At 41.2% G+C, this 25,963-nt stretch overlaps 1 protein-coding gene across 8 annotated transcripts in view; it reads right to left on the reverse strand.

The window, feature by feature from the left end:
- The window catches only part of LOC125020698 (angiomotin-like), a 101,386-nt gene extending 80,498 nt beyond the window's left edge, over positions 1-20,888 (reverse strand). For 7 of the 8 annotated variants that reach the window (XM_047606136.1, XM_047606134.1, XM_047606138.1 and 4 more), the window contains exon 1: positions 20,596-20,888. Coding sequence is in view for 6 of the 8 variants with exons in the window: in XM_047606134.1 (XP_047462090.1) it covers positions 20,596-20,664 (69 nt within the window). In the remaining 2 variants the exon portion in view is untranslated. The remainder of the gene's footprint in view (positions 1-20,595) is intronic. The other variant, XM_047606133.1, reaches the window with a different exon arrangement.
- Between the last annotated feature and the right edge of the window lie 5,075 nt (positions 20,889-25,963).

A 25,963-nucleotide genomic window follows, 5' to 3' on the forward strand; every position in this document is an offset into this window, starting at 1 on the left:
TGTTGATAACTGGTACTCTTTCAGGGGAAAAGCCTGGTCTGATTAGGCGAGATGGAGTTCACCCCATGTTGGCTTCTCTTATCTCTAGGAATTTGGCCGATTTTATTAACCCCCAAAACCATGACAACCCAGAGTTCAGCCCAGGTGGCAGAGCTGCAGTTTTACATGCTTCTCTGCTACTTCTCTAGTACTGTCTCACACCCATAACTCCCCAAACTCCATAGATGTGCTTTCTGCTGAGATTTAGTTTGACTGAAACGTGGCTGCAGGATGATTAAGTCATATTCATCGATGAAACCAGATGAAACTAATCAGGTGGTTAAAGTCCAAGCATGCCTTGAAGACATAAAGGCTTGGATGACTTGTAATATTCCATTTTTAAACTCAGACAAAACTGAACTAATTGTATTTGGCCCTAAATATGTCAGCGATTCATTATCAAATCAGCTGGTTCCTTCTGGCTGTACGTAAATGATATTGGTAAGAACATACCACCTTTCACTTTCACTCAGGGAAAAATTAGGGAAAATTAACATCTAACATGAAAATGTGTTTATGTTAAATTTCAAGTAAGTCAAATGTAGGTGAAATGTCAGAAAATCAAACTGAATGAGAGTGACTTGTTTACTTGAGGTTGTTAAAATATATAGCGGGCTAGTCACAATTTTAGTTCACAATTACACTGCCTTTTTCTCACATTTTTTGCCAGTGAAGGTGACGCAAGTGTCAGCGATATAGCACAGTTCGAGGGATTGAGACAAGAAATGATTCAAGGCATTTCAAGCATAGACCAGTCAGCGCTTCCAGGAAAGCTGAGGTTATGGTGTATGCAATTTGGGTTATTGCCCCAACTAATGTGGCCATTGACAGCATATGAGGTCCCTCTGACAAAGGCTGAGAAGCATGAAAGGATGATTCATTCATCAATTAGAACAGGCCTGACCAAACTACGGCCTGCGGGCCACATCCTGTCCTTTGTGCGTCCCTGTCCGGCCCGCGTAAGGCTAATCATAAATTATAATATACATTAAAAAATATATCTATGTCATGCATGAAATACAACTGTGCTGCTTATATTTTGAAAAGCGTTATGTTCGCTTTCCGTATGCGAGTTGTCAGTGAAGGTGAACAGCAATATGTGATGCTAGCCGGGTCACCCTCAAGATGTCAGCTCACGCTAAGAAAAGAAAGGTTGATAACGAATGCTGTGTTTTCAATAAGACGTGGACTGCCAAGTACTTCTTTACAGACATTTAAGGTAAAGCCGTGTGCTTAATTTGTGGTACAGAAGTCGCTGTGTTTAAAGATTATAATTTGAATTGCCGCTACACGACCAAGCATGAGGATAAATACAGAAATCTGTCTGATGAAGAGCGCACGAGGGAGTCTGCTGCATTCCTAGCAAAACTGCAAACCCAACAAGGGCTTTTTACCAAACTTCACATCCCCAGAGATGCAGCCGTCAGGACAAGTTATGTTATTTCTCACAAAATCACCAGAAAAAGTAAAGTGTTTTCAGACGGAGAGTTTGTTAAGGAGTGCTTATTGGATTCTGTTTCACTGATATGCTCGGAGAAAAAGGGCGCTTTTGAGCAGCGTCACTCTCCCGAGGCATTGTAACGAGACGGGTTGAGGACCTGCTGGAAACTTGGAGCTTCAGCTGAAGAACAGAGAGGCCGACTTTGATTGTTTTTCTCTGGCTTTGGATGAGAGCTGCGATGTACGTGACACCGCCCAGCTACTCATCTTCTTACGTGGGATAACTGCAGACTTTCAAATCATGGAGGAGTTGGCAAACATGCAGGCAATGAAAGGTGCAACCACTGGTAATGACTGGTTCACAGAGGTAAATACATGTTTGGACAAATTAGGACTGAAATGGGAAAAGCTGGCAGGTGTGACAACAGACGGTTGTCCAAATCTGACAGGGAAAAATGTTGGACTTTTAAAGAGAATGCAGGATAAAGTGACAGAAATTAACTCTGTGCAGAAATTGACATTTTTGCATTGTATTATACATCAGGAAGTGTTGTGTAAGACAGTGTTAGAAATGAACCATGTTGTTGATGCTATAACTAAAATAATTAACTTCATCAGAGCGAGAGCATTAAATCACAATTTGTTGCACTTCTGGAGGAAAATTAGATTGTACATGGTGTCATAAGCTATTACTGCGCCGTCAGGTGGCTCAGTTGGGGCAAAGTACTGAAAAGTGTCTGGGACCTGAGAGACCAGATTCAGGATTTCTGTGTGAAGAAGGGACATGATATCCCAGAGCTTTCAGATGAAGACTAGGTGGCAGACCTCGAATTCGCCGTGGATGTGATTGCACTAATGAACGAACTAAATGTCAAACTGCAGTGCAAGGACGCTTTTATGCATGAGATGTACAGTTCAGTGAAGGCTTTCATGAGAAAGTTGCAGCTTCTCGCAAGCCAAGTGAAGGACAACATTCTGACCCACTTGCCAACACTAAAGGAAGCCACAAGATCAGTCGATCCACAAGTACTTCCACAAGTACTCAACCATGTTAGAAGCTCTGCATGGAGAGTTTTCAAGGCGATTTCGATCAGAATCAGAAAAAAAAAATTATTTATCCCTGAAGGGCAATTACGATTTCAAAACTCTTGAGAGTAAAATGCTTATGGTTTCTTCTCCCTTCAACTACAGTGTGGATAATGCACCAAGTGATGTTCAGATGGAACTCATTGACCTGCAGTCTGACACACTTGTGGCAGAGCACTTCAGGTCAGCCTCACTGCTAAACTTTTACTCCTCCCTCAAAAAGGAGAGTTTTCCACACCTGAGGAGGCATGCTCAGAGGATTCTAGTCCTCTTTGGATCTACATTCGTATGTGAACAGACATTCTTAGTGATGAAGTTCAACAAAATCCAAACACAGATCCTCTATCACTGATGACCACCTCTCAGCTGTCCTTCGCATAGCCACCTCAGACATTCAGCCAGATTTCAATGCCCTTGTTCAAGCCCAGAACAGACTGGAGTATTCTCGCTGAAGAGGTGAAATGAGGTCGAAAACATTGCAAGTTAATGTTTGTTGTATTATTGTATTTCTGTATTTGACCTTGACACCACAATTTCACATAGCCTAATATAAATAGTTACAGAATAATTTTATTCTCCCAGTTATCAGTACCAGCTATTCAAAATATGTAATTAAGTGAATTTTACAATGGATAAAAGTTGACCAGAATTGTTTTATTTACAATACAGTCAGGTCCATAAATATTGGGACATCAACACAATTCTAATCTTTTTGGCTATATACACCACCACAATGGATTTGAAATGAAACAAACAAGATGTACTTTAACTGCAGACATTCAGCTTTAATTTGAGGGTATTTACATCCAAAACAGGTGAACAGTGTAGGAACTACAACAGTTTGTATATGTGCCTCCCACTTTTTAAGGGACCAAAACTAATGGGACAAGTGGCTGCTCAGCTGTTCCATGGCCAGGTGTGTGTTATTCCCTTATTATCCCATTTTGAAGGATGAGACAAAGATCAACTTTTACCAGTGATGGGAAGAGAAGAGTATGGAGAAGGAAAGGAACTGCTCATGATCCAAAGCATACCACCTCATCAGTGAAGCATGGTGGTGGTAGTGTCATGGCGTGGGCATGTATGGCTGCCAATGGAACTGGTTCCCTTGTATTTATTGATGATATGACTTCTGACAAAAGCAGCAGGATGAATTCTGGTGTTTCAGGCAATATTATCTGCTCATATTCAGCCAAATGCTTCAGAACTCATTGGACGGCGCTTCACAGTGCAGATGGACAATGACCCAAAGCATACTGTGAAAGCAATCAAAGAGTTTTTTTTAAGGCAAAGAAGTGGAATGTTATACAATGACCAAGCCAATCACCTGACCTGAATCTGATTGAGCATGCATTTCACTTGCTAAAGACAAAACTGAAGGGAAAATGCCCCAAGAACAAGCAGGAACTGAAGACATTTGCAGTAGAGGCCTGGCAGAGCATCACCAGGGATGAAACCCAGCGTCTGGTGATGTCTATGCGTTCCAGACTTCGCGCTGTAATTGGCTGCAAAGGACTAACAACCAAGTCTTAAAAAGTGAAAGTTTGATTTATGATATTTTTAATTGGTTCCATTACTTTTAGTCCCTTAAAAGTGGGAGGCACATATACAAACTGTTGTAATTCCTACACCGTTCACCTGATTTGAATGTAAGTACCCCCAAATTAAAGCTGAATGTCTGCAGTTAAAGTACATCTTGTTTGTTTCATTTCAAATCCATTGTGTTGGTGTATAGAGCCAAAAATATTAGAATTGTGTCGATGTCCCAATATTTATGGATCTGACTGTATTTATAGTTATAATGTTGACAGTTGTCATGTAAGAAGAACTGCAGTAATGGTAATAATTCAGTTGCCATAGATTTATTTTATTTTGAAAAGGCCTGGTTAAACAAGTCAGATGCTTTTATTGTGAAGCTAAAAGACATTGTGTGTTTATACAGGTGACTTGACTGGATTTTGTGTGTTTCACACCTGTAAGATGTTTTAGACCACGTGTCCTCTGTTTTTCACTTCTCCTGTAACCTGCAGCTGCGTTTCATTAAATGTTAAGTTTTGAACATACATACAAACAGTTCTCCCCATTATTAAGAAGCTCCAAATATTCATGAACTGAATGGAACTGAGGACAGTGGGTCAACTGGGAGAGTGTAGAGAAAAGGAAGTTGACTTGGAGAGAGCTGTGGAGCATGGAAGCTAGTAGGGATTAGATTTATAATAGGGACTATTTATGATGTGTTGCCATCTCCCCAGAACCGAAACCAGTAGTTAGGGGAGGATGCTGCCTCTCCACTTCTTCTTGTTCTTGTGTATGTACACTTAGCCACATTCTGACAGGTTGCAGGGTTAGCCTCTCCTAAGGGAGATATATCTGGTAACACAACCAGGTTCTGAAATGCTTATCAGTTGCTATTGAGGAAAGGCAGATTGAAGCAAATTCCTCATCTGCTAGAAAGGAGAATAGGCATATTATGTTTGTTCGGAAGGGAGATAAGGCCAGACCAGCGAGAATCAGGCACAACGCGGGGCAGCTAAGTGTGGGCGGAGCCTGGGAGCTGAGGTCTGATTTAGACTGCAGGCTAACCATTCAACAACAGATAGTCGATTGTGGTGGTGGTGGGGGTGGAACTTGTAAAAGTGTCCAGGGCTCTGGTCCTACTTCCAATCGGTGACACTGGGGACCCCATTGCACAGCCGTGTTTTTGCCTGAAGGAACCTCCGTTAGACTGAAAATAGGTGGGGGACAGGCACAGGTCGAGTAACACACAGACTTGTTCTGGGGTGAAGTTGGTTCTTGAGGCCAAGGTGTCATCCTTTTTAGAGACCAGAGCCCTGGACACTGGTACAGGTATGTGGACAACACCTGGGTCAAAATCAGGACAGAAGAGGTGGAATCTTTCACAAAACACATCAATGCAGTCGACAGCAACATCAAGTTCATCAGGGAGGACATCAGCGGGGACAGCCTGGACTGTTTGGTGCATGTTGAAGAAGACCGAAGCCTCAACATCGAAGTATATAGAAAAACCACGCACACAGACGAGCACTTTCTATTTGATTCACATCATCCTCTGGAACACAAACTAGGAGTCATCAGAACCCTCCAGCACCGAGCACAGACTGTACCCAAAAAACAAGATTGCAAGACAAGGAGGACAACACATCAAACAAACCTCAAACATGTGGAATCCCAACTGGGCCTTTGTCAAAGGCTTAAAAAGACATCCCAGGAAGGACAGGGAAGAGGAGCACAGCAGAAGGAGGAACATCACCATCCCCTACATAGCTGGTGTATCAGAGAAACTGAGGAGAATTTTCAGAAAACACTGTATCCCAGTTTATTTTAAACCTGGCAGCACACTAAGACAGAAACTGGTCCACCCCAAAGACAAAACACCTAGACAAAAACAGAGTAATGTTGTGTATGCTGTTCAGTGTAGTGAGGAATGTACAGACTTGTACATTGGGGAAACTAAACAACCCATCCACAAACGCATGGCCCAACACAGGAGAGCCAGCTCATCAGGGAACGACTCAGCAGTCCACCTCCACCTGAAGGACAAAGGACACTCCTTTGAAGACAACAACGTCAAAGTCCTGGCCAGAGAGGACAGATGGTTTGAGAGAGGAGTAAAGGAAGCCATCTATGTCAAAGTGGAAAAACCTTCTATAAACAGAGGAGGTGGACTGAGATTTTTTAATTAATTTACCATCTATTTATAATTCAGTTTTGACTTCTGTCTCCAAGAAGTTTCAACACCATTCCGAACATCATTACTTCAATTTTGTTCTCATTAAGACTAAGAAAATTTAATGAGAGCCAAGCTTTAATGTCGTTAAGACAGTCTATGAGTGGTTGGACTGAGTGGGCATTGTTTTGTGCCAATGGAAGATAGATCTGGCAGTCATCGGCATAAAAATGAAATGAGATACTGTGTTTCCTAAAAACAGAACCGAGGGGGAGTAAGTAAAGAGCGAATAAAAGAGGACCGAGGATTGAGCCCTGAGGGACCCCATGTGGAAGAGGGGCTTTTGAAGACACAAAGTTGTCAAGTTTTACACAGAAGCTTCTGTCAGTTAAGTATGACCGGAACCAGTCAAGGGCAACACCCTTGATGCCCACACAGTGCTCGAGACAAGAGATCAAAATGCTGTGATCAACAGTGTCAAATGCAGCAGACAAATCTAAAAGCACTAGAACTTTCCAGAGTCTGTTGACAGAAGTATATCATTTGAAACTTTCAAAGGTGCTATGGAGGGCTTTGAACCCTGACTGGAAAAGCTCAGTGATGCCATTATCTTCTAAGAATGGTAACAGCCGATTGTAGACATCCTTCTCTAAAATTTTGGAAATGTATGAAAGATTAGAGATAGGCCTGAAGTTGGAACAGAAGGAGGGGTCGAGGCCTGTTCTTTTAAGTAGGGGTCGTATTACTGCACGTTTAAAATCCCCAGGCACCGTACCAGAAAAGAGGCTACTATTGACAATCTCAAGGACGCTTGGTTCAATTGTCGCAACTTCCTCTTTAAACAGACGAGGGGGTTGGCATCTGCAGGGGGACCAGAGGGCTTCATATGACTAACTGTGTCTTTTAAAATGGAGAGGGACACCGGCTCAAACTGAGCAAATACAGATGCGCAAGGCAGAGGAATCGAAAGGTCATAGGAGGGCTGAGAGATACAGGCTCTTGTAGACACAATCTTATCAGTGAAGAAGTTGAGAAATCTTTCGCAGATTTCAGTGGAGGTATGAAAACGAATAAACTTGGGAGCATCGAGGACAGTATTTACGGTTTTGAACAGAGCACTGGGGTTGTTACTATTAGAAGCAATTATTTCTGAAAGATATTTGTTTTTCTCAGCTTTTACAGTCCTCTGATAACAAGACAGACTCTCTTCAAAAATACCAAAAGAAACATGCAGCCTGTCCTTCTTCCACCTACGCTCCGCTCTCGTGCACTCTTGTCTGGCAGCACGAGTGATGTCATTCAGCTAGGGTTTGGGCGCAGGTTTGGCGCGTCGGCTCTTCAAGGGAGCGATCATGTCCAGTGTTTGTAGACACAAAGAATGAAAACTCAATGCCAGCTCCTCAGTATTCAAGCACATAGAGGCTTTAGAGTTATCCTCTAGTTCACAGAGACCAATAAAAGTTGAGGAGAACAGAGCTGCAGTAGAAGAGTTAAACATATGGCCACGTTGGGGAGGAGCGCACGTGTGATCCGAGAAAACAGCGTCACAAATGTCCAAATTGGAAACACACAGACCGTGCGAGAATACTAAGTCAAGTGTGTGTCCGAGTTCATGGGTAGGACCACATACAGACTGCACCAAGTTAAAAGAGTTAAAAAAGTTCCTAGAGATCGGCTCATCTGGGCAGCAAGTGTGAATGTTAAAATCACCAATAATAAGGACACGTGAACCCGTGAAAGCTTTTAAAGGATCGTATTTAGGCAGGATTTCAGTCAGGAATTCAGAAAGGCCATTGATAAAGTGGTCGATAGATGACAGTACACAAGACAACATGAGAGCGGCCCAGTTCAAATAAGCAAAGTTCGAAGCTTGTGAAGGAGGACTGCAGGCAGATGTGCCAGCATTTAAAGCCACTTTTAAAAACAAGGACCCGACAACAGCAGGGAATTCAAATAGCAGCAATCCGGTGGTGAGAGTTCAATAAGAGAGATGGAATCACCAGAATTCAGCCATGTCTCTGTTACACAGAGAAAATCCAGTCCACGGGACATAAAGAAATCCTTCAGAATAAAAGTTTTATTTGCCAGCAATCTTGCATTGACAAGGCCAAACCTGGCATGGACAGGCACATTCGAGGCATCATCAGAAAAAGAGACCGGGTACCGCTCCGTTTCTCCTCCTGGAGGCCACGGGAATTCGTCCCGAAAGAGCCTTAAGTTTTACCAGGTGGCCGCTGGTAAAACCCCAGCGGCGTCAGCGTTTGCGGCAACGGCGTTTACGACATGGCGAGGGTGCGCCACAGGTGAGTAGGTATCCCGTCGGGGAAGTGAGGCGGCTGAAACATTGTATGACCATCATAGTCGACTTTCACCAAATCCTTGGCAGAGGGGCGAAGATCCAGCAGTGTTTGGCGGTCGTACACAAGCAGTGAGCTGACAGTAGAGATAACAATCGACACAAATAGCACAACCACAAACAGCGAGAGATGGCAGGCCACACACCGGCGCCATCTTCAATCCACCGGAAGTCATCCACTGCCATACTGGTCACCAGTACATTGGGTGAAACTACAAACTGAGACAAGCACCTTGGAAAGACCTAATAATAAAAAGTGCTTGTTACAAGAGGCAGTGTAACCTCAAAAGAACTACAAACATAAGCAGAAGAAAAGACTGCTAAGACATGGAAGACATGGAAGACATGGAAGTGTAATAGTATACACGAGTTTAACACTTCACTTTAGCTAGACAATTGTTTGGTTGCTCTTAGTACTTGTTTAGATTTAATATCACTTATCCCCGGCAAAACGATTAGGAGTCATATATGTAAGAGCCATATTGTGAAAGATAAGTAATAAAAATATTTGAAAAATCTGTGTGATTTTTCATGTTATTGTGTAAAAGAACGTTTAAAAACATTATGCATGTATGTGTAACTCATGCTGGTAAAGTGTTCCCTTTAATTAGACAAAAGTGACATCAGGTACATTTTTTGAAAGTTGCCAGACATAGAAGCATATAGTTTTCCTACTGAGTGGACAAAGTGTATTAATACACTATTTTTTCAGTAAACCCTTTTAGTTTTTTTAGTCCCAACGATCTTGTCATTTTTATAAGAAAGTTCTCTACCCTTTTTTTGGGACACGACAGAAGGTCACTTATAATCATGACATACATTATTTGAACACAATATCTACAAATATAGAACCCATTTCAATGTTTTACCAAATTAGATCTGTCTTTAATTAGCATACATGGAAACTTTAGTGTCTTGTGCGGACTGCAAATGTGCACAACTTGAGTTCTTTTCTCAAAAACAACCAATATGGACACCACAACAACCCACAAGCAAGCCAACAATTAATTTTTTAAGTCAATTCAGTTTTATTTATATAGCGCCAATAACAATACAAAATATAGCTGCGAGCAGCAATGAGGGATCCAAGCAGTTATGGACTGCATACAGCAAGATAACGCCATGGGGAGATGGAAAAAACCCGACCGTCAGCGGTTCATATGAACAGAAATTAGAAAACAGCCGAGATGTGTGGTCTTTGAGCTCCCCTTATTGGGAAATAAAAAGCAGTTCAGGCCTACATGCTGCAGCGCCCCCGAGTGGCCTAATAACACCAAATAAGGCATGTGTCGTAGGGGCCGGGTCTGGAGACATAGTGCTAAATTTCATGTCGATACGTCTAAGCGTTCCTGAGATATGACCTCATATCCTGTCGGGCCCAAACGTGTCTTTTGAGCTACCGCTGGTGAGACAGATGTGAAAAAAATGGGCAAGCAGTGGTTCATATGAAGAGACAGTATAAAATGTGTGGTCTTTCAGCTCCCCCTAGTGGGAAATAAAAAGCACGTCTACATCAAAATACATTAAGGTATATGAGACAACGCGTCATTTTTGCTGACTGCAGTGCCCCCGAGTGGCCTAATGACACAAAATTTGGCATGTCTCCTTGGGGTGGGTGCTGGAGAAGTACGGGCAAATTTTATTTGGATACGTCAAAGCGTTCCCGAGATATGACCTGATATCCTGTCTGGAGCCTTCGCCACCAATTTTGATTGGCTGCTGCGGGCAAACGGATTGGACAATGAAAATGCCACTAAGTAACTTTTGTGTGGCTCGGTCTAAAGATAGTCTGTGACGATTTCCGTGAGAATCAGACACAATTTGCGACCCGTGAAACTTTTTAAAGGTTTTTGACAAAATCCAAGATGGCGGCCAAATTCTTGTGATTGCGTGAAAAGTTTTGCCAGATCCTGAAAGGGGACATTCCACAGTATCAGCAGACATGAAAATCTACTCAGAAATCCTAACACATCAAGAGAAAAGAGCAAAAACGCAATATTGTCAATTACAGCGCCCCCTACTGACCGAATCACACCAAATTTTTATTGCCCATTTAGGACACAGTCCCAAAGTGTACAACCAAGTTTGGTCTTCAGAAGTCAAAGCATCGCAGAGATACAAGTAACCTTCCTGTTTTGCGGCGTCACCGCTGAGAAATTGGTATTAACTATCAATGGGGCACCCCACAGTATGTGTGGATGTCACAAAGTCATCTAAAATATAAACCCATCAAGAGATATAAGCAAAAACCATGTTTTTCTAATTACAGCGCCCACTAGAGGCCAAACGACACCAAATTCATCGTGTCCACTTGGGACCGCCTCAGGACCCATAATACCAAATGTGATGTCAATGTGTCACACCGTTGCCCAGATATGAGCTCACATCTAAAACGTCGCATTCGCCGCCATATTTGATTACCTGTGGTGGGCGTAAAAATCCGACAGCAAGGACGGCAATTAGTAACATTTGTGCGGCTTGGTCTAAAGATAGTCTGTGCTGATTTTCGTGAATCGGACAAAATTTGCGACCTGTGAAACTTTTTAAAGATTTTTGACAAAATCCGAGATGGCGGAAAATCTATCATGATTTTGACGTCATAGGGTAGGCTGAACTCAGCATCATCCAAGGATCACAAAGATACCTTGTTTGTAAATTTCAGGCGTACAGTTCAAAACTTACGTACGCAAATGTACTTTCAACTTTGACCCATTGGTGGCGCTAGAGCGTACTTACTGGCAACATGTAACTCAGGCAAATTAAAGATCCTCCTGTCCTTAATCAATGTGCAAAATTTCACAACTTTTTACCATACGGTTCTGTGGGCTGCCATAGACTCCAATGGCAGAAGACGGAATAATAATAATAAGATTAAGAAGAAGAAGAAGCAAACGTAGAAAAACAAAGGGTTCCAGCAGCTTCGCTGCTTGGACCCCAATAATAACACTAACAAAAACAATGGGGTTCCTGCAGCTTCGCTGCTTGGACCCCAATAATAACACTAACAAAAATATAGCTGCATGCAGCAATGTGGGGGTCCAAGCACATCGGCCATGGGCCATGAGGCTACACGAGAAGTTGATACGTTATGATAGATTTTCCGCCATCTTGGATTTTGTCAAAAACCTTTAAAAAGTTTCACGGGTCGCAAATTTTGTTACGTACACAACAAGTTGTCCGCCATACTTGATTTTGACAAAAACCTTTAAAAAGTTTCACGGGTCACAAATTTTGTCTGATTCTCACGAAAATTGGCACAAGCTATCTTCAGACTGAGCCGCACAAAAGTTACTTAGTGGCACTTTCATTGTCTAATCCGTTTGCCCACGGGATGCGAGGTCACATCTTGGGAACGCTTTGACGTATCGAAATGAAATTTGCCTGTACGTCTCCAGACCCCGCCCCAAGGAGACATGCCAAATTTGGTGTCATTAGGCCACTCGGGGGCGCTGCAGGTAGCAAAAGTTTTGCGTTGTCTCATACTGTAATGTATTTGGATGAAGACCTGAACTGCTTTTCATTTCCCACTAGGGGGAGCACAAAGACCACACATTTTCACTGTCTGTTCATATGAACCACTGCTTGCCCATTTATTTTTACATCTCTCCCACCAGCGGGAGCTCAAAAGGCACACATTTGGGCCCGATGGGATATGAGGTCATATCTCGGGAACGCTTAGACACATCGAAATGAAATTTAATAATATGTCTCCAGACCCTGCCCCAAGGAGACATGCCAAATTTGGTGTCATTAGGCCACTCGGGGGCGCTGCAGGTAGCAAAAGTTTTGCGTTGCCTCATACTGTAATGTATTTGGATGTAGACCTGAACCGCTTTTCATTTCCCACTAGGAGGAGCACAAAGACCACACGTTTTCACTGTCTGTTCATATGAACCACTGCTGGCCCACTTATTTTTACATCTCTCCCACCAGCGGGAGCTCAAAAGGCACACATTTGGGCCCGATGGGATATGAGGTAATATCTCGGGAACGCTTTGACGTGTTGAAATGAAATTTAGCACTATGTCTCCAGCCTCCGCCCCTAGGACACATGCCAAATGTGGTGTCATTAGGCCACTTGGTGGCGCTGCAGGTAGCAAAAATGGCACATTCCCTCATGTCACTTGATGTAGACCTGATTTAGACCTGAACTGCTTTTCATATCCCACTAGGGGGAGCTCAAAGACCACACATTTTCTACTGTCTCTTCATATCACTGCTGCCTCTCTTTCTTACACCTCTCTCGCTAGGGCGGGGCTAGGCAAATGATTTCTACAGGGGGCCACATGAGAAATCTGAACTGTGTTGGAGGGCCAAACCAAATGATAACTTGAGCGTAATTCTGCTCAATATTAATTTTCTCCCATTGTAAAAAGCAGTAAATTATATATGTTGATAAGCTGCTACTGGTAATCAGAAACATAAGACCCCAATAATAACACTAACAAAAACAATGGGGTTCCTGCAGCTTTGCTGCTTGGACCCCAATAATAACACTAACAAAAATATAGCTGCATGCAGCAATGTGGGGAAAAACGCTGTCATTATGGTGACGCACCGCTGCTGTCGGCTGCAGGTTAGAGAGCAACGATCGCGGAGCCCCAGTAAGAGAGACTTGTTTGGAGGAATTTGTTGGTAAAAACAAAGTAAGTGATACCCTTGAGATGTCACGAAGGTCTTCCAGGCAAAAGCACAACTAACCAGTGTTCAGTCACAATGAATATTGTCAATAGTGCAAACCACTGTGACTTACAGTAATTCAAAATCAGCCGCTTTGACGGATGCAAGCGATCCGTTCAGGCTTTTGAGGGTTAATAGATGGCAAGAAGCTGTTTCAAGCTTACTTTTTGAAGAATTAATGAACTAACAGTGCCATGATGTAAATAATACATCATGGCTCAAAATAAAAGCAACACAGTCGTATTGCAAGCACAGCATAAATACTTGTTCATTTGTGCTTATGACTGACATACCGCGGGTCAGACGGGAATGCCCAAAGGGCCGTATGTGGCCCGCGGGCCGTAAACTCATGACCCGTTCTTTGAGAGGCCCAAGAATTTTGGTGACCTTTGACCTTTGGGGGGCGCGTTATAATTTGCAAAATTGCCTTTTTGCTCATATCTTCATATTGTTTTGGACTTTAACCTTGATTCCATTGTGGTCTGATACTCTCAGACATTCCAGTACATTTGATGAAGGACTGTGTGTGTTTGCATAAAAATTTGCCAGCCATATTGAAGTGTGTAAAAAAATGCTGTGTAAGTACAGAGAGCACATACTTTGTCCGATTTACACGAAACTTGGTGGATATGGTCTTCAGACCATGCCTGGTTGATGGTTCAAGTTTCATGGAAGTTGGCCAATATCTCTGTGATGGATTGATGTATCGACACCAAACTTGGTGTATGGGCTCATGACGCCTTCCTGAGCAGACATTGGCTTGTCTGCTATGCTGCTAGGCCCCCCAACGCTGCTTGCAGCTTTAATTTTATCTGTAATTGTATTGCATTGTCCTGAGCCGTATGCAACGAAATTTCGTACTGTATACACCCTGTGCACACAAAATGACAATAAAGTTAGTCTAAGTCTAAGCATTGGTTAAAAACTCATAGATGTGTTGGGTTGTAACAGCATTATGAAATTATATGCTGTTTTAGCTGCTACTTGGACTGACTATTTAAACTGTCACCCTATGCAAGAGTGTAGAGAGAAATCTCAACACCCGCAAGCTAACCTAGTTATACTATCCATCCTACTGGATGTTTTTCCTCCTCTTCTTTTCATTTCCTTTCAGCTGGGCACCTGGTGGCTTTGACCTCTTCTCCGTGGTGTTAATGTGACAGTGGAGATTCATCAGTCAATAGTCAGGACTAAATCAACTCACCTTGTGTATTGTAATTTTTTTCAATAAAAAACTAATCACAAAAAAAGTAGAATTACTTAATTAGGTCAATATGTGCAGAAACAATATGCTTACAACTTGTGAATGCACTCGATTGATGACATTGTTGAGTTACTGCAGCAGTCTATATCATGCTGCAAATAACATATACTGGATGACAATTTGCAGAACACTGAAAGTACTAACTATATATTCCATAGTCATTTTCTCTATTGCATAGAGGGATTTATATTTTTATTTATATTCTTATTTTATTCCATTACCATGTGATTCAAATTTAGATTCTATTTGTTTTCTGCTGCTTTTACTGTTTTTACACTGGGCACCTTACAGAGAGCAAGAAAAATTGTGGCAGCATGTCACCAGTAGGTCCGAGATGTTTACCTATTTAGGTTTTTTTTTTCTGACTTGGACTTGTTTTTCTGCACCATTGTTTTTGGCCATTTTTCTTTTTAATGCTGCTTTTCTCTTGTTGGAACTGTTGTTCTTTCTTCCTTTTGTTTTTTGCTTATTGGGACCCAGAGGGAGTGCATCGTGGGTATTGTTTGGGTTTTAAGGTGCTGGCTGCATGCAGACCACAGTGTGTCTGTGCCTGATTTTAAGACGTTAAGACTCTAAGGGACATAGTGTTGGAGTTTACATCCTTCTCTTAGTGGACAAGTTAACACCATGTGAACAGGGTTCCGTTTCACAAAGCAGGTTCAACAAACTCCGAGTCTAATCCTAAACTCTGAGTTGATCTACTCTGAGTTAGAAAACTCTGAGTTTCCGGTTTCAGAAAAGCGGATTTGAGCTAGTTTAATCAACTCAACTCACACCCGGAGTTAAGCGCGTGCGCCTCAACTCTAAAAAGCCAGCATCAATGTATCCCCGATTCACCGAGTCACCATGGCAACAGGGAAGTGGAAGGCTACGTTTTTCCATTAACCTCGAATTGGAAATCCTAATGCGCTCATACTTAGAAAGAAGTGCAACACCGCCGCAACTGCAAAAGAGACGGTGACGGTGTGGGAGAACATTGCGGTTCGAATCAGTGCGTAAGTTTAAATGTAGTCCTTTACAATCACAATAATATTACTCGGAATAACTGCTTGAATGGTGGCCTATTCATTTATTTCATAAGTGCAATCCCATAGGGGAGAAGTGCAATTGGCACCAGCTTAAAATTAAATGTAAAAACACTGTTCAACAGGTAAGACCTCGGCATGGAGGGACCTCATTTTGATCATGTCTTGTACAATCTAAAGTAAATATTAAGTGGCAATTTGACTGTGCAGTTGTTTTATCCACAACTTAAAGTTGTTTTCACACACATAAATGTCTTCTCATCCATGTCATGTTCTGTTAAATAATTAAGCCTGTTTAAACTAACACAGACTTCTACTCAGCCAACAGAAAGAACGCAGATGCCCATAAAATGGGTGGTGGCCCAGCACCGCCACCTCTAACATAGGCAGAGGAGTCCTAATCAGTGGCTGAGGTAATCCCTGGAGGGAGCTCATCCTCTGAGTCCACCTCCCAAGACACAAGTGCCTTCATAAAATATAATAAGCCTATAGATATACAGTGGGGGAAATAAGTATTTGATCCCCTGCTGAATTTGTAAGTTTGCCCACTTCCATAGAAATGATCAGACTCTGGTTTTTATGGTTGTTTACTGGTTATGGGTATAGACAGAATATCAGTCGAAAATGCATAAAAAACACACAATCTAAAAGTTATAAATTGTTATGTATTTTATTAAGGGAAATAAGTATTTGATCCCAAGCACAACACAAGTCAGTACTTTGTAGAGAAACCTTTGTTGGCAAGCACAGCGATGAGACGTTTCTTGTAGTTGGTCACCAGGTTTGCACACAGCGCAGGAGGGATTTTGGCCCATTCATCTTTACAGACAGTCTCTAAATCCTTCAAGTTTCTTGGCTGCCTCTTGGAAACTCGGAGCTTCAGCTCCCTCCACAGGTTTTCGATCGGGTTAAGGTCTGGAGACTGACTAGGCCACTCCATGACCTTAATATGCTTCTTCTTGAGCCACTCCTTTGTTGTCCTGGCAGTATGTTTTGGGTCATTGTCATGTTGGAAAACCCACCCACGAGGCATCTTCAGTGTTCTTGCTGAGGAAAGAAGGTTTTTGTCCAAGATGTTACAGTACATGGCTGCATTCATTGGCCCCATAATGCGGTGAAGTTGCCCTGTACCCTTTGCTGAAAAACAGCCCCAAAACATGATGTTTCCACCTCCATGCTTAACCGTGGGTATGGTGTTCTTTGGGTCATACTCACGTTTTTTCATCCTCCAAACACGGCGGGTCGAGTTAATGCCAAATAGCTCAACTTTGGTTTCGTCAGACCACAGCACTTTCTCCCAAGCCTTCTCTGAGTCATTTAGATGTTCACTGGCAAACTTAAGGCGGGCCTGTACATGTGCCTTCTTGAGCAGGGGGACCTTGCGGGCACTGCAAGAGTTCAATCCATAACGGCGCAGTGTGTTGCCAACTGTTTTCTTGGTGACGGAGGTCCCAACTGCTTCCAGATCATTAACAAGCTCCTGCCGTGTTGTTTTAGGCTGCTCCCTCACCTTTCTCATCATCATCCTCACTCCATGAGGCGAGATTTTGCGGGGAGCTCCAGACCGAGGACAGTTGATGGTCCTTTTATGGGTCTTCCACTTGCGAATAATGGCACCAATAGTTGTCACCTTCTCACCAAGCCTTTTGCTGATGGTTTTGTAACCTATACCAGCCTTGTGCAGGTCTACAATCTTGTCCCTGACATCTTTTGACAGCTCTTTGGTCTTGCCCATGGTGCTGTAGAAGTTGGAATGTAAGAAACTGATTCTTAGAGCAGGTGTGCTTTATATACATGACGAGTTAAGATCAGGAGTATTGGTAATTAGTTGACTGAGCACAGCTCCGTGCCACATGCGCACCAGCCAATCTGTAGGAGCCTGAATTCTAAGTGAATTGTTGGGGATCAAATACTTATTTCCCTTAATAAAATACATAACAATTTATAACTTTTAGATTGTGTGTTTTTTATGCATTTTCGATTGATATTCTGTCTATACCCGTAACCAGTAAACAACCATAAAAACCAGAGTCTGATCATTTCTATGGAAGTGGGCAAACTTACAAATTCAGCAGGGGATCAAATACTTATTTCCCCCACTGTAAGTCTATTCATACGATTATTTATTTGTTTTTTATGTATTTTTTTTCTTTTGTCCTAACAGATTCACATGGTACCACTTAAAAAGATAATTGTCTGGAAATGCTAAAACACCTATGCGTGGTCTGATGACCATCTCCCGACAAATATTTAATTCTCTGCACAGTAATGCTGCACCTTCATTCATGGGATTGTTGTTTGTGAAAAAAGTCGCCTCCTACTGTGCCTAATAGACTTCTGATATAGCCTACTGACTGACTTTTTTTTTTTTTTAATGATTTTTGACAGACGGCAGAACAAGGCTACGCCAAAACTCGCCTGCTGAATGAATGAAAGAAAGAGGAAATCAAATGGCATGTGTGGCTGAAAGAGGGCAGAGACAGAGAGAAACTCAAGGTTCACTGAGTAAAACCTGGTCCCGACCAGGTTAGGTTCACAGAGTCTGTTACTACGGTAACTGACTGAGAGCTGAAGTTAAATCTCTCTGTGAAACAGGCTAGAGTTACCCCGCTTTCTCTGGTTTGAGTTACCTCCCTTTGTGAAATGGAAAACTCAGAGTTTCCCTCATTTTAGGGTTAATAAACTCAGAGTTTTCGTTAAACCTGCTTTGTGAAACGGACCCCAGATCAGCCAACACTTCAAACAACTGGATCCCATTTTAATAAATTTATTCATAATGATAATTCTGTACATCACTTTATTACACCATTTTCTATTTTATTTTACTAGTCTAAAAAGGCAATATGGTAACACAATTGTTGCATTTATTAATTTCATTCACATTTTTGAATAACCACATTAACTATTTTTTAAAACAAAGAAATACTATGTGCTGCCTACTAATTACCCACATCTTCCAGCTGCTGTACTGTTAGCTGTTATAGCTATCAAATATCTGCCACAACAACAGTGTTATATTGTTGATTCTTACCAAACACAAATTTAATTTAAACATATTTAGAATTCAGATTGCTTATCTCAGTTAGTACAGTTTCCAAAGTACGCATGAAACTCCTCTACTTCATACAGCAGCTGAATGCTGTCTCATCCTGTTATTGCAGTAGCAAATACCTAAATAAAACATAATTTATCACTAAAATAAACAAAATAAATGCAATGAGAAATATATAAAATTATAAAAGCCATCGCTGAGGTTTACTTTCACATTTTAGTTTGGCTCTTTCCACAAGGAGAAGGCGGAGGCGGATCATACGTTTTTCACAAGAAGCGGCTGAGCAGACTATTTAACGTTAGATTACACAATACAAAGTATCATTTCAGAAGGCTAGTGCACTTATTACCACGTGTGTGTGTCCAGAGGATCATTTAGTTTCCTAAATCGTTTTAATTGCAAGAAAGATGAACTTCTGATTTCTTCAAGTTCTGGCTCAGGGATACGAGGGTGGTGGAAGCTGGTGTCTTTCCCACTCTTTTGTCGCGCTTCGGCATTGCCTTGAAAACAGCATTACTTGCCACGGTTACCAAACCATTTGAGCCAGCACAATGATTTATAACTGTCGTCAGGCAATTTGACCAGAACGTCTTTATGGGTGTCCATTATCCGCTTTTAATGTACACCCTGCAGCCAATCAGAATCGAGGATTCATGCGGACCATGGACCAAGTACATATAACTGGCAGACAACCACCAGGGTGTGATCATCATACTTTGATAGGAAGCTGTCAAGTCGTCAAATGTAGTGTGCACAGTATTGCAAACTCCACTTATTATAAGCAACATGTTTTTCTGTAAAGTTGCTTACAAATATTGTCAGTGGCGGGTCGTGTTATTTTTGGGCTTTTTTTTAAAGTGTAGTTACTTAATGGTGTTTGTTCCCAACTCCATTAATACGTTGAAATAAGAATGACTGATGGTGGACTGTAAGAGAGTTTTTGAGCAAAAATGCTCAGGACAAAGTGGGCGAAAATACAGGAAGAAATACATCAAACACTGTGAGAAAGAGAGAGGAGCAGAGAATGGATTCAACCAGAGGAAACAACTCAAAAGTACTGGGCAAAGTATATAATTGTGCACAGTTTGCCAATCTGTCCATATAGATAGCCTAAATTGACAATTTGTATCAGTTTAAAATCACACTTGTGCACAGTTTCTTTATTGTCATTTATGTGTGTCAAAGTTTTGGGTGGTAGCTCATGCCTGAAGCAGTGCAAATATGAAAACAGTAAAATAAGCACTAGAAACAAAATAAATAAAATAGAGTACTACAGATGTATATAGCAAGTCAGCACGGTGGGGACCCACAGTCAGGTGGCTCCATTGCAAAAGTCGCTTGTTTTGGGCTTGTTTTCACAGGCCTGGTTCCTTATGTGTCTCGCGAGATCTGGCAACACTGAGCATGTGCACATATTTATACTTAAAGACTCAACGTTTTTTAACAAGACTGTTAAAAGATACAGTCGAGAAATGTGTTGCTTTGATTAGTAAGGTGTAGGCTTACCTCAAAAAAATATTTACAAAATTTAAATTACAGTCAGCATGTTAACATGGTCAGTGAAACTTTGTGCAACTTTACCAACAAAACCAATGACAAAACAATGGAGTATACCTGAGGATCAACTCTACCCTCCATCTTAATTAGAAGCTTAGGATGCAGCCAAAACGAACTATTCTGAGAACGTAAACCAGGATGCAATGAAGACTGCATCCATTTTACTATCATTTATCTGAATTTTCAGACAACTGAGTCACTTATGTCACACCACCCACCACAGAATAATATGAAGCCAGCAGAGTGACATGAGGTTTCGATTAAACACACTTTCCGAAGCTGTAAACAACGTTTCATTATGGTAAACAGAAAATGCCTTAAACACTAGCGATGTTAGCTAGCGATTGGAACATTGCTACACGTTTTAACCCTTTTTCACGTACCCTGTGTCCAAAAAAACCGTTTTACCTTACTGTAGAGATTTACGTAATCCTTCAAGTCCGTGAAATCATTCCTTTCTTTCTTTCTGTCTTTCATGTGGGGGTGAAGCGGTTCCTCCGGGTGCTCTAACTCGTTCTAAAGTAATAGAACAAGGTGGCGTCGCTCAGTCGTGGGTGTTGACACGAATTTTGATCCATTGTCCGCGAAAAGGAGTTTGTTCACGGACACAAAATCTTCGTCCTTAACCACAAACGTCATGTTTAACAGTAAAGACAGAAGGGGCAGGAAGCTCCCGCCTGCCTTGCAATAGGAGAGGAATGTCCAACCCCCTCCCCCTCCAAACACTCTCCTTCATTTAATGGAAACTAAATGAAAAAGTTTTGATCCCTTCCCATCCTCTTTTCTCCACTTTATCTGCAAATGAAATGAATCAGATTCCTCTTATACGAAGACAACAACGATTATCAGAATCAGAAAAAAATGAATTAGTCCTCGAGATGCAATAAGAAGGGCAAATAGCATAAAAGAGGAGAAATACACAAAGATGGGTGAGCAAAATCAGCATATTGTATGCAATGGCAGACCTGCTGACAGTAACAATGGTTGCTGTGAGGTAATTAGGCAGAAGTATAAGTCTAGTGGCTATATATGATAAATATAAAAAATTTAAAATACCAGATTCAGCGCAGCAATAAATAATGTGTAGCATGGATTAAACTAATGACATTGCAATATTGCACATGATGACATAGTGATACTGCACAAGAGAGAATATTGCACAAAGTAAATATTAAGTTATTGCAACCCCTTATTCCCACCGAGCACCCCATCACTGGCTGGACCACATCCACAGCATCCATCAAAGCTGTTTTCTCCAGGGAGTTGAACTGGTGTCTCAAGCTCAGACCCACCGTTGGACTGGCCATCAGACATACAGGTTTGCCAGGTGGGCCAGGTGGTGATTTCAGGTTTACTACAAGGTTGAATGTTAGGGCAAGCCTTTGCTCTTCTACAGTCTGCCTTTGACGTGGTTCAGTCTCATCTGCAAAGGTTAAAGCTGGTGTTGGAGAAAAAAGCTATGATGTTTTCCAGAGCTACTGTCCAAGCACACAGCTGGTTCTGTCTTATATTATATTATATTATATTATATTATATTATATTATATTATATTATATTATGGTATGGGTATGGTATGGTATGGGCTTTTATTTTAGGAAGAGGTCTTGTTTCTCCCGTGGAGCTACTGAATATCTTGTGTTGGCAACCTTTCACTCACTGCTTGATAATGGTGACATAATGTATATGCACGCTTAAGCCACCTGTTTATGCTCTGTATATCGCTGTATATCACTGTGCATTGTGGTTTGTCACTGGTTGTATAAATCTGACAAAACATTGCACTTTTTATCAACAAGCAGAATGGTCATCCTTGTCCAACAGGAGATACACACATCGGATGACTTTTATTTATAAAACTCTCTTCGATGTGGTCCCGTCCCACCTTTGTCCATGTTGGAGTTTGTCACTGCTTTTAACCTATTTGGAACCTGCCGATTTTACTTGTATGTATGATGATGTATGAATGATTGTAATTTGCTGCCTCTAGGGCAGATATGATACTGTGTCAGAGAAAATTCATCTGGAACAAAGTAGATAAATATAAATTTCTGTTCTCACCTAAAAACAAAACACATTCTTTAGAGTAAAAAACACCCCTGGTATGTGGTTTAAAGACATAATTCAAATACGTAATTAGTAATGTCAATCTGAACAATTTTAGAGATGTTTTAGCCCATTCATGTCCAGGCGGAAACACCAATTGTGCCTTTTTGTCACATTTTGGCACCATATATGCCATTTGACCTTTCTCATGTACCAGTCTGAAACACTTATTTTGACTGATATATCACTGAATACAAATACAACAGTTTTGACCCAGACCATATGTAAAAGGAGGCCTTCGGCGAAACGCATAGGAGAATATCTCGACAACCAATTGGTCAATTTTAATGATTGACACCTCTATCAACCAATCAGAGTCTAGAAGCATTAGCAAAACAGCAAAGGTAAGACATACTTTATGATTTTGCAAATGTTATTTTCGCAACTCTTTGGCTTCTAACTCTCTGAGTTTTTGTTGCACAAAGTTAAGAGACAGACATCTTTGTAATCAGCAACATCCTTGCTTTCATGCAGCCTCGTTTGCGAGGCTATCTTGAAGTGGTGAGGTTAGTAGCACTAAATGAGACGTAGTCGTGTTCCTATATGTTTGCTTAGGGTTTTATTTGTGTTTCATTTAGGCAGCCTGATAGAGGCTTTTAGATGAGTTTCTCCCCGTCATTTTGGTGTAGTACATGCACATAGAATGGTGCATGCTATCATGCGTTTAGACCATCTGTAGCGCGCGTATCTCACCTCAGAACCCCGTACAGGGGGGCACTCGGGTAGAAGTGGTAAAATAATACTTTTTCCTTTTTCCAGAATCTTGCTGTGTACTGGCATTCAAAGAAGAGGTGTTGAATATTTTCTTCTTCAATATTACAAAATTCACATTTTTTGTCAATGTCTACAAATCTTGAGAAGTAAACATTTGTTGGATATAATGTAGAGATAGATCTCTTTGAAGCCACATGTTGAAAATATTTTTGCTTTTTTGTAATTTAGGTCTAAAATTTTTAACCTGGTGTTCATTTTGATGTTTTGATATATAAATCCCCAAATATTTAACACACTTTTTGATGTGGAGTTTTCTCTGGGTAGTGTAGACTTAGAAGTGTGAAATCTTCACACTTCTTCTAGTTAAGTTTCAAACCTAAAGCTGCTGAAAAAGTACCAGTAAACATTAGAGCAGATTGAATCTTCTGTTTATCTTTTAGGAGACTGTAGGAGGAGGGACTGTATTATCAGCTAGTTGTGAGCCTTAACGAACAGACCTACAAACAGAAAATCTTTTGGTGGTATTTAGAAATAACATGACACTACTAATAATACCTTTGTAGAGTGTCCTAACAAAGTAGGCAAATTTCTCACCAAAATGTATAAATGTATAAAAAGTATGAAGAGACTCAAATAAAAAACAATTGTGTTGTGTTAGGTGATAACAAGAGATCTATTCGAGACTGTAGAGTTCCAGCAACGCTGCTCCATGTATATTCCTTTAGATAAGGGTTCATATACCTCCAGACTTCTACAACATTAAGCTGTTCACAAAGAAATTATACTACATGAAATCTTGCGGTAGGGATTCTAGCTGATGATCTAATGGATAGATTTTATTAGATCATCAGCTGTTTCATATAAATCACCTCTAATAATTAAATGAGCATTCCTATATTTCTCTCTCACTTTTTTTTTTTCATATATTTGAGCGATCATATATTTGGCTAAAGCATTGTTGGCTAAAGCATTGTTGTTATATTCACCACCAAAATCTCCACATTTATTCAAAGCACCAAAATAATCCATCTTCCCTCTGTGGACAAATGAATTTAGATCCCTTCCCCCTTGAATTTGTTAAATAAAATGGGTACACCTGCTAAGTGATTAGTAGCATGACTTAAATAAATCTCATCTCCCCCACTGACTTCTCTGAACCATGCTGCCATCATCAGACGAAGCAGAAGAATTCATTTGCATTTGAACGTCTATAGAATAAAAAAAATTGCCTTCCATTCAGCAATGTTACGAATACCCTTAGCATTAACAATTACTTAAAGGTTAACAAAACTTAGTCACCATAAAAATAAAAAGGACGTCTGTATACTAAAACAAAACAAACAAACCGAAGAAAACCACTACCTAAACTCTTAGACAGAAATACTCTGAACACCCTGAGTACCAATGATAACAATCTAAACCATAGGTGTACCAGCCATTAAAAATAGCTTGTGGTTATGACCACTTGTCATGCAGCAAGAGGCACAATATTATTGTCAAGACATTGTGTACCTTAGAATCAATGGATTTCTCATGAAGAGAATTTCACACCATCAATAAACATGAACGAACCTAACTATCTGGTTTTCTTTTTGTCCTTGCAAGCCGGTTCAACCATCGGCAAAGTTTATTGTGACATTCCCTCTAGTAGCAGAGCCCTGTAGCATGAAGCGAGCTCACCTTACCTGGGGTTACTCCCAATCTATCCAGCTAAACCGATCCACAACAATGACAATCTTACACAGTATCACAACACTGGTTATCAACTCGGTACCTCAACCCAGGTTTTCCTTGTTGTGAATCAGTGAATGCGCGCGTATAAAGGGCGGGTTCCAAGACAGCAGACAAATCACCAATCACTAGCGCTGAGCAAAAAGGACAGCATGCTTCTCCTGCAAAGTGCAAAGACTGATTCTCCTCAAATATGAAGAAGAAAAAGTAAATCTCACTGAAAAGTTAAACACTGTGGCTGCATCGAAGAGACACCATATGGCATGACAAAGGATTGCAGATTGCATACACGTGTAAATTACACATCAGTGGCTCAATTAGTTTACATTTAACGCAGCCATGAATCCCAATCACTGTGCTGCATAGATGAATCGCAAGTATGACAAGTCTCATTCCCCCAGATGTAACCCCTCTGGAGTAAAAAGAAGTGGGAGCAGATAAAAATCAAGCACAAAAACATAACTGAGTGAGTTGGATTTCTTAATTCCATATTTCAGGGGCTACAATAAAGCTGGAAGCTCATGCCACACTTACATCCTATCAATGCATCAAGTTGTTAGTTTGAATGAAATTATCCTGATTTTGAGCTGTGTTTAAGCTTAGAGGGGACTCAGATCAATCCTGAAAGCTACCCTGACCCGAAGCAGATTTGCCTTTCAGTTAGATACCATAGTAACTTAACTCGATAAGAATGAATCCAATTTCGTGATACTGGAAACCCAGGGTTAACCCTGAAGTTACCTTGTTAAGTCAGCAATCCTGCTTCGTGATACAGGCCTCAGGTCAAGTCCTCAACGATGCAAGTTTCATCTTCTTCATGATATCTGTGTCCTGAAAGTCTCTCCAGATCTTTTCCTTGAAGTTTCTATATTGAACTGGATGATGACCGAACATAGTGACTTGTCTTCTCTGGGGCGTCCCACTCAATGTACAGTGTCAACCAAGGAACCAAGCTTTGTTTTGTCGAACGCCTGTCACTGTCGCTGTTGGCCGGGTATATTATGGAGGAGCTTTTAGCAAGTAACGATGGCAGAGGTGGCCGTCAGGTGGATAAGGGGAAGGGGAGGGGGAAGACAAGGAGAGACCCACGAGAGGGTATCTGAACTTCAGTCTATCTGGGTCAGATATGAATCGGAGCAAAACTTTTAACGTAAAAGCAAATGATTAGGCTAGTATTCATTATAAACTCTCTACACTTGCAGAAATATTTTACATAAGTAACTACTTT

The sequence above is a fragment of the Mugil cephalus genome, chromosome 15, assembly GCF_022458985.1.
Source record: "Mugil cephalus isolate CIBA_MC_2020 chromosome 15, CIBA_Mcephalus_1.1, whole genome shotgun sequence".
NCBI classification, from domain to species: Eukaryota; Metazoa; Chordata; class Actinopteri; order Mugiliformes; family Mugilidae; genus Mugil; species Mugil cephalus.